This window comes from Talpa europaea, assembly GCF_964194135.1.
Source record: "Talpa europaea genome assembly, chromosome: 4".
NCBI classification, from domain to species: domain Eukaryota; kingdom Metazoa; phylum Chordata; class Mammalia; order Eulipotyphla; family Talpidae; genus Talpa; species Talpa europaea.
The window spans coordinates 16767226-16780638 of NC_140070.1; the positions used below are offsets into that span (position 1 = coordinate 16767226).

General features: G+C 33.5%; 1 protein-coding gene across 1 annotated transcript in view; it reads right to left on the reverse strand.

Moving 5' to 3' along the window:
- TLL1 (tolloid like 1) overlaps positions 1 to 13413 on the reverse strand; it is a gene marked incomplete at both ends in the record, with an annotated part of 170903 nt that overhangs the window by 49599 nt on the left and 107891 nt on the right. Inside the window, 1 exon segment of the mRNA XM_084232314.1 lies at positions 3374 to 3476. Within this exon segment, the coding sequence (XP_084088440.1) occupies positions 3374 to 3476 (103 nt within the window).

Genomic DNA, 13413 nt, shown 5'->3' on the forward strand with positions numbered 1-13413 from the left:
TAGAAGAAATAAAAGAATAAAGAATCGTAAATGTGGTTCTAAATTCTAATTGCTTCCCACACTAGCTACGAGTTATATGTGAATATATAAAATCTGATTTTGTTCATATGAGGCTACCCAAGTCAGACCACTCCAAGTTTTTCAGAACTGGTCTCCTCAAGATGCCATCTCTGGAGGCCTCCTTGGTAGCCTAGGGATTAAGTCTCAGCACTATCACCACAAGAGCTTGAGTTCAATCCCTACCCAGGAGCAAACCCACATGCCACAGCAGACCTCTCCTGTCTCACCCATTGCTCCACTCATCAGTGTATTTCAGCAAATCCACCTGTTTTGTTTCCCACTCTGTATCTAATGATCTTCTCACTCCTCTAGCCTACACCCCAGTTCATCTATGCAAAAATTTTTTTAAAAAGATGTCCTGCTCTGGCATGTGGAGTGTTTTGAGCTAAGAGCAATGAACTCCCACAAGACTGAGGATAAGTTTCTGCCCTTGCCAAAGTCCTACCCTTCTTCAAGAAGAGTTTGACACATCCTAAGCTTCCATCCATTTCCTTGTCAGAGAAGCAATCACTGCTTACCCTTTTATGACCCAGAAGAATGTAATTGGGGGGGGGGTTTCATCCATTTGTAGAATTATCAATGGGCATGTCCTCTCTAAGAATCACATCATTACTTGTAGAGGAAGGATAAAATCACCCCTTCTTGTCTATCATGTGACTTCTCCACACTCCCATCCTTGATGTTTTAGGTCCCTAAATGGAAGCTAAATATCTCGTCTGTTATGCTGTATTATTCTCTAACATTTAAAACCGTGTCTACTCTCCATACATATGCTATTGAACTGATTTTCCTTTTGCTAACTCATCAAGTATTGTTGCAATCACTCATCCAGCCTGAAAAGACCCTAGAGGGGCACAGGCTGATTTTCTTTGTTTCCCAATAATGATCTAGTTAATAAAGTCATTACTATGCCTTAATATTTATTTAATAAAGGTGAATAAACAAAACAATCTGTTCAGATCTATTTATAAAGTATTCAAATATGTCCTCAGATCAACCAACTGGCATCAAAAGACTTTATAAAATGGTCACTTGATACATCAAGGTGGGGAATATTATTCTTTGTTCTCCAAAGAAAAAAATTGTAAGTGATTCTGAGAAACTGTCAAATTGTCATCAATCATTCACAGAGGAGCAACTTGGCTAAGAATGTCTCAGTTCTGAGTGGAATTCTAGAGTACTCATCTAGCCACATTCTAAAAAGACCCTTTAGGAAACCCATACACTGTTCAAAAGTCATCTGTCAGCGCATGTATTCCATGTCATCTATACAGTTATATTCTATGGTGTAGTAGGCAATATAACTAACAGTCTAAGGAGACTTGAGCATGACCTGTGATATTTTTCAATGATGTATCTATTTAGTACACATACTTTCTGTCATTTCTTCTTTTCTCCCCTCAACTTTTCACAAACACTATTGCTTACCGTATGTCTGCCACTAAGCTTTCATGTGGAGACAAAAAGGCTAAATATGACAGAACACATAAAATACATGTTGATCCTCTTCTGTGTGCGGCTGGAAGTGGTATCATACATGGCTTTAGTACATGACAAAACAGCAGTTAACTCAAAACGCATTCATGTTAACATCTAAAAGATGAGGTAATGTCTTCTTAGACGGCAAAGTAAATTTGGAGCATGCCGCAGGGAACGGTGTTTAAACAGCACTGTGCCTATGAACTTCCTGTTAAAATGCAGTGTCTAGTTCAGACGTAAGAGAGTGTGACCTGAATCTCAACATTGCTGAAAACCTTCCAGAAGACTGTGATGCCACAGTCTCAGGAATAACCTTTGAGGAGCAAGTTCTCAGGAAATGGTGGGGAAAGCTTTTCACATGAAAAACATGGTCAGACTGAACCATCCAGGTGGACCATTATATACCAAAGCTCTAAAAGACATCATTTCTCAAACTTTTAGCTTTATATTTGATTCTTTGATAGGAGTTTAATGAAATGTTTTCTTGGGAACACATGTACACAGATTACAAATGACTTCACTGAAGCTAAGAAACTGAATGTTCAGCACAGTGTATTCTTTAGCCTGATTTATCAGAATATTTCAGGTCTTTATATTTCCTTATTTTTGAACATTTCTACAGATTGCAGACTTATTAAGGCTGCTGTCACTGAATTTAACTGTGTCCATTCTGCAGATTTTAGACGTAAAGACAAAATCCAGATCTATATGGCACATAAACACCAGTGAGCAAAGCTCTTTCTAAAAATAAAGGAAAAGTCACAATCTCAAAAAAAAAAAATCAATAAAGAGCAGATGCTGACAAACTCACACAGCTCTCACCTTTAAGTAAAACAGAGGGCAACAGTGAGGCACTTCATGCAAGTTAACGGTGCGGTCTGTGGTTAAACATTGGCAGCAGACTTTCATGAGCGCTAAATCTGAGCTACATTTATGACACAACCTACAAATGCCTCTTCTCAGCCACAAAAACTCTCTGCGAAGCAAAATTGTGATGCCTACAGAAAGAGCTAATATGTTTGGCACAGGAAGCCAGGTCCCAGACATAGGTCTGACGGCTCACACCCACAGCCTGAGCACAGCAAAACAAAACAAAGCACACACACAATTTATCTGGGTTTCTCATTAAAATTATGATGCCTAAATTAAAAATACAGAAAGATGAGGAGATGAGGAGAGACTCTCAGCCTAATACATGCGAAAGTTATCCTCAATGAATATTTCAGATCCAAAAACTTCCTCAAATTTTAAGCTAGTTTGAATAAATCAGCTTATTTTTCTGTCAGTATTTTTGTGGTAAGTGAGAAAAGAATAACAAAAATTAAAATGTTCGTCGCATACATTTTTAACTAAAAGAAGAGGGTACAATTGACTGTGGTGGAGGGTTATGGATGCCTTGGTGGAGGGTGTGGTGAAGTAACTTATATCTGAGGAGCTGGAATTCTATATTTCTGAATAATAGTGTTCAGACCTATGTTGCCTTAATAAAAAAAAAAAAGAAAAGAAAAAAGAACTGTTGGGCCTCCCTGGTGGTGCAAAGGGTTAAACACAGCACTGTGCTGCAGTGTCTGCAGCACAAGTTCCATCCCTGGCCAGCCAGGTTGCTACCCACATGGTGCAGTAGACCTCTCCTGTCTTTCCCGCTGCTCCCCTCAGCAGTGTATTTCAGTCAATCTGCTCCCCACTCTGTCTCTGGTGAATCCTCTAACCCCCACATCTCTGGCCTGTACACCAGCTGTTGTATGCATAAATAAATGTTTAAAAAATAGAAAAGATTGTTTTCATATAGGGTAGAATATATGCACAGCCACTTAGGAGGAAAATAATCTCTTACCAAGGAGAGGAGATTTTCTCCAGTATCCATCTCTGACTTCAATGTAGTCATACCAGCACAAACTACTTTTATATAGGTCCATGGTGGTAAAATTTAAAACTATCTGCAAAATGAAACAAAACAACACACAGAGTAAAAAGATAGTAACTACACATTAATTTATTCCTTCAATTTAGGAATCAGACTACTGTGAAAATGGATTATTAACTAATTCTTTCTTCTTCTATATTTCCCTAACATTTCTTCTAACACTTAAAAAGACATTTTCTCATTCTTATTAATGTTTAACAGTAAAGAAGTACCATGTCAATCATTGAACAAATTAAACATATTAGCAATTAAAATATCTGCAAAGTCAATTTGAACAACTGTGAAACAAACAGAAATCTTTTTTTTTTTTATCCCTTCTTTCCCCCCACCAAACTAGCTCTAGCTAACCTGAGAGAGTGGGACTAAAAAGAAGGAAATGGGGAAGAAAATATGGCAGTGCACATGTACAGTGTCCCCAGTTGAGGATGACTGGGGAACAGAAGGAGAATAAAACTACCTACTGATAAAGGTAAGGATAGCAGGTGACTGAGCACTCGGTTATGCTCTGTCTGCTTGATTGGATCTAGACTGCTTATGCCTAAGAAGCAGATGAGATAAAATGTTAAGTTCTAAACTATGTTCTTTAATATCCCAATTCCTTTCCTGACAAACAGAAATCTTTAATTCAAGTAGTTTATTTTGAGCTTTCTCAAGATTATGTGACAAACCATGAAAAATTCTGGTTTTGCCATAAAATGTCTTATTTTTCATAAATTTATTTCAATGATGACCATTCACATCTATAATTATGTTAAAAATAACCACTATGTGCCATCATCCAAAAACATAGTATCATTGCGTGTGTTGCAATGTTTTAAAATCAGTCCTAGGATTGAATATGTCCATGTAACTATAACTGAAGGCAGATGTCACTAGCCTTCTCTATATTCAAGAATATATTCAAAGGGATTTCAAGTAGAAGTTCTTTCACGATCCTCTATTCTTTACTTTGTTTTGAAATAATGCTTCCTTTTGTTAAAATTAATACAACTCTAGAATCGACAGGTTTTTACTGATTCACCAAAGGATTTTACTTTTCAAATATTTAAGTCTTATTTTACTTGATTACACCAAAAGCAAAAACAAATTAGCATGAGAAAAAAATCAATTTGATGAAGTAAAATTCATCTAAAAAATATTGTTACATTCAAAAATTAATTCTAACACTAATTTGCTTAATATCTCCAAGATAATCCTGACTTATGGTAAACCTATTATTTATTCTAAAACTGACTTCAACTTTAATCAAGCAACATTTGAATGAATTTTGGAAAAACCCTTCTATGACAATATGAAAATATCACTATAAGAGAATGCTCAAGGAACAACCACCAAAAAAGAAAATGAGAAAGTAGAATCAATTAATAGTTCAGAAATGTACTACCATTTTTGTGTTAGAAAATATATACTCTTTCTTGGGTATAATATTTAACAGAATGGTAAGCACTAATTATTGTAAATTAATCTCAAATTAACTTAATCTTTGCAATTAAACTATACCTATAAATATTTATGGCATCTTGTATTTCAGCACCACAATATTCACCAATGAATTATACAGCAAAGCTGGTTATAATTGTCCATATACATTTTCATTTACTGAGATAAAAACTAAGAATTTATCTAACTATAAAGACAATTGTATCTATAAAAGTATTTAGATTTCATGTTAAACTAAATGTTTTTCATTTAATTTGTATAATTTCTTTGAACATATCTTTTCTTCGCTACAAAGAAATGAAATTTACCACAGACATGAAAATAGACATATACTTTTAAAAATGTAATACAGTAGATGTGACATAATTTGGTTTAGTTTAATAAAAATGTATTTTTTTAAGTTATTCATAAGTTTTGTTTTTTCCTTTCTTTTTTTATACTTCACCTAATTTTATCACCTGAATTTTCTCAAAGGTGTTTAGAAAGACTGCAAAATAAACAAAGACAAAGGATTGATCTTTTTTTTTCAACACTTCATTATTAAAATGTTTGGTTTCTAAACTATTTTTCTGAAGTTCCCAATATATTTTCTCCATAAACAAATACCAATGCAACATTAAGTTTTTCTTAAGACATAATTGGTAAATAATTTCTGCCTTTCCCATTAACTTCATACTTACTTTATTTCTGCTACAAATAGAGGATACTATTACTACCTGATATTTAGTTTCATTCTGCATTTATAGTCTCCCTATAGTAACCACTAAAGTTACAATTCCATATGATTATATAAGAACTCATGATTGCAAAGAGAACAAAACTAGAATACAGACATATATAGTAGACCACAAGTCTGATTTTATGGCTTCCCTCTTGGATTTAAAAGGGAGTTTAACAATGGTGTGTAAATAGTTTCAACTTCCTCTTCAATGAAGAGAAACATCAACTAAATTGGAAGTATGTATATCATCAAATTTTATTGAAAATTGGAACAATGTGGTTGGACTGCTAACACAAAGTTAATATTGAAAGTCTTGAAACACACACACACACACAGTGGGAGGGGCATAACACTAAGCAGAAAAGTTTCCTATCTTGTTTATAATCTTCTATTTAAAAAGCCAAGCACTGTGGAGGAACAAAACTGGCCTATTTTAATGTAAAACACAGAGTCCTTAAGAAGCAGAAAATGTAATAAAGATAGGTTTACTAAAATCAAATCTTAAGGCTCTCGTGTAGAAGCAAAACACTGGCCTTTGACTGTGGTTGCTAGCAGAATCCATACTTGGATTACAAATCAAAAGCACTTGGAAAATATTTGGTTATTTTATATTATTTCATGTAAATATGATACATCTGTTTTCAAAGATTAAGAAAATAAAAGCTACCTCACACAAATATGTTTTTTATTTTATTTTTGGTGGTTAAGTATCAATATACCAGTTATCAGTTTAAAATTAATCATAGTTGTGTTGGAACTGGGGTTGGGGGACAAAGATTTCCTGTGATCTGTTAGGAGTCTTAGCTGCTATTCCTACAGGTAAAATAATTCTATTGCTGTGAGGTTTGCTTCTCAAAGACTTTGTTGAGAATGCTGCAGAATGCTGAAAGACAGGCAGATTGGACAGTCAGGGGAGGGACATCTGCAATTCTCCAGAGAATGATATAATCAATGGACTTTTGTCTTTTGTAAGACATTATGGACTAGCTAAAGTAATCCCACTGGCACCATGGAAATACCAATTAGAATAATGTCAAGGATGAGGAAGATACCAACTTTGTCAACTGGCTGATATTATGGCTCATAAGAAAGAGATATTAGAATCAAAAACAATAAGATAAAATAGATTCTTGGGCTCCAGCTGAAAGCTTGGACAAGTCTAATAAACTCTCTAGAGAGATTGCTGTTTTCTTTTCAGAAATAAGACTAAGGGAGAGAAGATCTGGGATTACCCCATAGGCCAAATCCAGCCTTCAGCCAGTTTTTGTAAAGGTCTGTTGGAACCATTCCTTTACATATTGTCTATAACTGCTTTTGCAATACAATGGTGGGATGAAGTATTGAAACAATCCTATCACTTGTGAAGCCAAAAATATTTACTGTATGTTCATTCCAGAAAAGTTTGCCAACTCCCAGAATAATTGACCATTAAGGTTTTGTTTAGCTCTGAATTGTAACATGCTAAAGGAGGAAAAAATGCATGTTTTCCTATAACAAGAAGTTGTTTATGATTGGGAGTGAGAAGGCTGCCTGCATTCAACCTTTAACTTCTCAGTTTGCTAGTTTACTGAAACTTTCCAAGTTTGAATCAATTTCCTTACTATAAAGTGAAGGTCACCAGAGCAGGCGATCTGGGTAGAATTAAATTTCATGGCACACATTCAGACATCCCTCACACTAATGATGCTGAAAATAATTATAAAATATCCATCCAATTTTCTTTATCTAGCTATGCTGAGAAATATAAAATATTCATTTCATTTCAAAGTTTCATACAAAAATCAAGGTGTTAAAAATCTAGATTTTAGACGATAAAAATCTAAAGGAGAATGGCCAGGAGAACGTGGAGGCTGTTTCAAATCCTTGCCTTAAAACACACTCAGCATGAAGGACTATGGGTACTTGGGTGGTGGGTGTGGTGTGGTGTGGTGACATACATCTGAGGATATCTGAAGCTATTCCCTTATATTATGCACATCTTTGTAAAACACTATTACCTCAATAAAAAATATTTTAAAAAATGAATTAGGGCAAAATGGCATTAAAAAAAAAAAAAAAGCCCAGAGTTGTGAGACCCTTCATTTCATCATAGATAAACTGTGACAGGTGACAAACAGAAGTTGGATAATGCTGTGGACATTGTTTTCTGCTTAAATTTATCAAAATTTCTAGATTTTCAACTTTTTTTCATTGTCCCTACCCACAGGAACAGTTTTTATATCTCCTTCTTCAATCCTCACTCCACCCCATATCTAATAACTGCAAACTGGTAGAGATGATACTCCACACATCCTCTAAAAGTGTTCGTCTTCCTTTTTCACTGTCGGTGCCCCGCAGAGTTCTCTGAATTAACTGCAATTGTTTCACAGCATGTACTTTGGTCTTCAGTTTCATTCTGCCCCACGTCATCCCACATGCTCAGGTCACTTTAATCCCAATATAGTCAAGCTTCTACTGTTAGAATCAATGACATCACACCCAACTCAATATAAATGTGTAAATCTGGGCACCAAAGACTTCACACTCCTAACTCGCCTTTGCTGGCGCATCTTTCACCCTCTCCAACACAGAATATTCATGCCATATATCCCTGACTTCTTGCTGTTGTCACCTGACAGGGTACCCCAATTTGAGCATTCCTTTAGCCAAGATGTACATAATTCTGCCTGAGATTCTATTTTCCTGTCCCTATTTCTTGAGACTTTTTATATTTCTCAAAGTCTATATCAAATGTTACTCTCTCTTGGGTCATGCTTGTATCTCCCAAAAAGATCTGCGATATCTTATCTCTGCAAACTCATGACAAGTTTTCTCTTGCTTTCCTGTTTTTTTTCCCCAGATTTGGCTGGGTGTTTTTGGGTCTTACCTTGCCTTACATGTTGCTAAGCTTTTGGACAGTTTTTGCATTATTCATTTAGCTTTTAAATTCTGAAATTAACTGTTTTTGTAATAGAAACAAACAAAAAAACAAAATTAAGAGATTTTGGAGAGCAAATATTTCACACACCAGAAGATACATTTATTTTCAATGGAATGAAAGATTGATCTATACAGTAAATGCTAAATTTAAGCACTGCCTTTGGCAATATAAACATCATCTTGAGAATTGACCCCATATGTGGAAGGCATAGATGAGCTATTAAAAGGAAACCTTTGCAAAAGGAAAGAAGTAAAATGATAGCTTTTACAGAGCTCTATAGAAAAAAAAATACTAACTTTAATCAACACACAAGCAATCTGCCTTTGTTAAAAGGTCGGTTGGTTCTAAGGGATAGAAAAATCGACATGTGTGCTGCTGTCAGCTTAACACAGCTCCATTCTTAGCTGCAAGTTGTGGACTGTCGCCCTGCTATCCACATGCACTATGCAACACCCAGCCCAGACTTAGACTGGACAGGAAATTCTCTTTAGTTTGGGAAGCTGGATCCTAGCAAGAAATACATGTGAATTGGCAATCATTTTTTTTTTTGGTAGTAAATTATACACACAATAAAAGTGACCACTTTAACCGTTCAAGTGCATTAAGTACATTCACACTATTACGGAGTAATATTATTTTTAAAAAATGATTACATTTTTCTGCATAAAATGTATGCTAATTTTAGAAGATAAAAGGAAGATAAAGATATAATACCTATTTGAAACCAACCATGTAACTTTCATAAATATTCTTCTATAATTTTGTTTCTAACATAGGTAATTTAAAAACTAGATCTTTTCATGACTATGGCATTTAACTTGCTTTTAAAATTTCACAATATATTGAAAACATTTTTCAAATCAAGTTTTCTTTTGGTTTTAAAAGTTATTGAATTCCCAATTTTTTGTTAACATGAAGAACCACCTTTGCATTTACTAAAATATTACTTTAAGATAAATATTCTATGTAAAACTATAGATATATATTTTAAATGTGATGCCAAATTCCTTAGAAAGGTTAATTTTGACTTCCAGGAATTGCGCATATTCACAATCATTTGATATTATCATTCTATTCAGTGTTGACAATTGGGTTTTTTGTTTGTTTTTTAAAGATTTCATCTATTTATTTTTGCACAGAATTGCTGGGGTGTAGGCCAGATGTGCAGGGGGTGAGAGGATTCACCAGAGACAGAATGAAAAGCAGAACAGCTGAACCTACTGAAATACACTGCTAAGGAGAGCAGCAGGAGAAACCAGAGAGTTTTGCTTCACTTTGTGGGTTAGCTCCCAGGCCGGGAATTGAACTCAGGCCATGGTGATACCACTGAGACTTAACTCCTAGGCCACCAGGGAGGCCCTCAGTGTTGATGATTTGATAGGTGAAATATAACACACATTTTGGTTTAAGGAATATTTCTTTCATAAAAAGTAAATAATTTTCATATATTGATTGCATATTTATTTGCCCTGAACTTCAGTAAATATTGTTTTCTTAATAATATTCTAATGTGCTATTACCTTTACTTAGCAGTTGTTTATACTTGCTTATTATATTTACATTTTATATACAGTTAAGTATATATAATTATATTTACTTATTAATTACATAATTATATAATTATCTTTATAATCACAATACCAATGTTTTATATCTATTTGTGCTATATAGTCCTCATTTTGATCTTTATTTCTGATTTAATATTTTATTAAATTTATTTTATGTAAATATTTCCATTAAATTACTTTATATTTTATTTTCAACTAATGTTGACATATTTTATAAAACATAAAAACAAATTACTTATGCCTTCCTCAGAAAAATGCACAGTATGAGATAAATTTTTAATTTTTTGACAAAGACAAAAATGATTTTATTTTATATATTGAAAGAAATCTTTTCCCAATTTATTTGTGTAAATGAGTAAATGATATTTATAAGAGTAAAGGATAAACATCATCTATTCTCCCAGGCATGTTTTGGCCTTTTTAATTCGTCCCAGAATTTCAGAAGCTTATTTCGAAATTAGCACAAGATTTTAATTACTTAAGCTTCAAAATATTTTTAACCTGTTTTACAATGCAATCCACTCCATCTCATCAGTTCTTTTCAAATTTTATTAATTATGCCAACCCTCTTATTTTATAAATAAACTCTAGAAAAATTTGATCTGGGAAAAAGATAAAAATCTACTGGAAATTTATTTTGAATTATATTAAAACCATACATTAATATGGAAACATTTACAATCTAAAATTTAGTTACATGATATATATCTTTAGATCCTGCTACATGATTGGATATGACATCTGTTTTAGTCCCAAAGTCTTCAGTGCTCTATAATCTATTATATTTAAAATATTTGTTTTTATTTGATCACCTCTAATTCTATTTTTGAGTGATTCTTTTAAATTTTTAAGAAGAGAAAATATCCTCAGGGCCATCCCTAACGGCGCAAAGTGTTAAGTTTCAGCACTATGACATTATTGGCAGCCACTGTGGCACAAGTTTGTTTCCTTGGCCAGGGAGCTACCCACATGGCACAGCAGACCTCTCCTGACTCGCCCACTGCTCCCCTCAGCAATGTATTTCAGTAGATCCACCTGTTCTGCTCCCCACTCTATCTCTGGTGAATTCACTCTCTGGTGAATTCTAGTGAATTCACTCTGGTGAATCCTCTCACCCCACCCCACCTCTGGCCTACACCCCAGCTCTTGTATGTATCAATAAATAAAATAAATCTATAAAAAAAAAAGAAGAGAAAACATTCTCTATAACTAAAGAAAAATTTAATGATTAGCTTTGTTAAATGCAAGCTCCGTCATGTTAAACAGGTTATACAGCACGTTTTTAAGTTTAAATTCTTCATGTGTAAAATGGAGATAATTATAATACTAAATGGGGTACAAGCAGATAATAGATTTGTCACACAGTATCTGTTGTAATTTAAGCACCCAATAAATATCAATTTTTTCTATCTTATTGGATTGGAAAGAATTCTAGTGTTAATTTTCCAGAATATATTTGAATATATGTGTGTGTGTGCATACACACACACACACACACATATATATATATATATAAATAATTCTAGTGTTACCAGTATTTATGGAAATTTTTAGACAGTTTTTTTTCAACTTTGATATTGTTATTTGAAAGATTTTTCTAACATTGAACTACTTTCAACTATTTATAGCACACTTGAATTGTTATAAATTATAAAGCTTATTTTGATTTGATTATATTTGTATAATATCCATGTATTTATGTTCATATGCAATGCACTATGAATTTTTTCATATGTGTTAGAATGTTACTAGTTTTGTAAAATAAATGAAGAGTCTATACAGTTTTTACAAAGCATTTAAAATACATTTTGTTACATGGGATGGATCTGAGTTTTTTCAAATTGCAAAAACCACAACGAACAATCCTCTGCAAATTCTATCACTGTATAATAATTTTGTCAACTTGTTGTATATGTTTATTAACATATTACATGTTTAGTGCTCATTCAATCAGCTTTGATTATATTAATTTCTAAGATCCTGCATTGAGAAATATTTCAAATGAGAGTATTTCTGCAATTTTTTATTTTTTATTTATTTTTTTTTTAAGATTTATTTATTTATTTATTTATACAAGCACTGGGTATAGTCAGAAGCGCGGGAGGGTGAGAGAATTCACCAGAATCAGAGCAGGATGCAGAACAGGCAGAAGGACCGAAGTACACTGCTGAGGGGAGCAGCGGGCGGCAGGAGAGGTCTAGCGCGCCATGTGGGACCCTCCTCTGGTGGCCGGGGAGCAGCCGGGGATTGAACCGGCACTGCAGAGGCTGCGGGCAGCATCGCAACCCAGAGCTCAACCGCTGCGCCACTGGGGAGGCCCAGCAATTTTTTATTTTTAACAGTTAAACAACTTGCTAAGTATATCCAGTGAAGCGAAATTATCTTGAATTCAAGTAAAGCACCTACATTTTCAAACAGAAACAAAAGCCACCAAAAAATGCTAATTAAAAATATAATCAAAAGTATAAATTATAGCAAGAGAAAATGAGCAGATGAAATTCTGAAATATGAGAGGGAAAATTGATAAAAATATGTTGGTAAATCTTCAACAAATGCTATTGGGGGGAAAAGACTGTGCAAAATAATGAAGTTAGACCCTTATCCTCAACAATGTACAAAAATTAATTCAACAATGGATTAGAGATCTACATATAAGATCCAAAAGTATAAAATTCTAGAAGGCAACATAAGGAAAAGCATTCATGTTACTGGATTTGGCAACAATTGCTTGGCTATGACACCAAAACATACTGCCTGTAATCACAATAAATCCAACTGCAATAAACACTCTAGCTAAAGATAAAATATGCCACCATGGATTAAGTAAAGATAAAACCAAAATATCAGCTATCTTAGGACACACCTGAGACATAAGATCACAGAATGATTGAATGTCTAAAGTAAGATTAAGATATATCAGGCAAAAACATTAATCAAAGCTTTATTAAAATAACAAACTCCATGACTGCAGTTAAAATAATTTACTATATAGTAATAACTATGTATTTATATAGAAAAATTTAATAATTTAAGCACATATGTAATAGTCATAACTATATTTTTAAATGATCAAATGTATAAAAAGCACTTAATAAATCTACCAATAGTGTCAAATATTAATATACCTTTCTAACTACTTGACAGATGAAACAGTCAAAAATAGTATTATAGAGAATAAAAAGTACTATTAAAAAGATGGATGCATATATAGAGAATTTTGAACCCAATCACTGCATGAGATGCATTTGAAAAGCAAAGTTTGTTTTATATGAATATTGGTCATTTCCAAGGTCATACAATC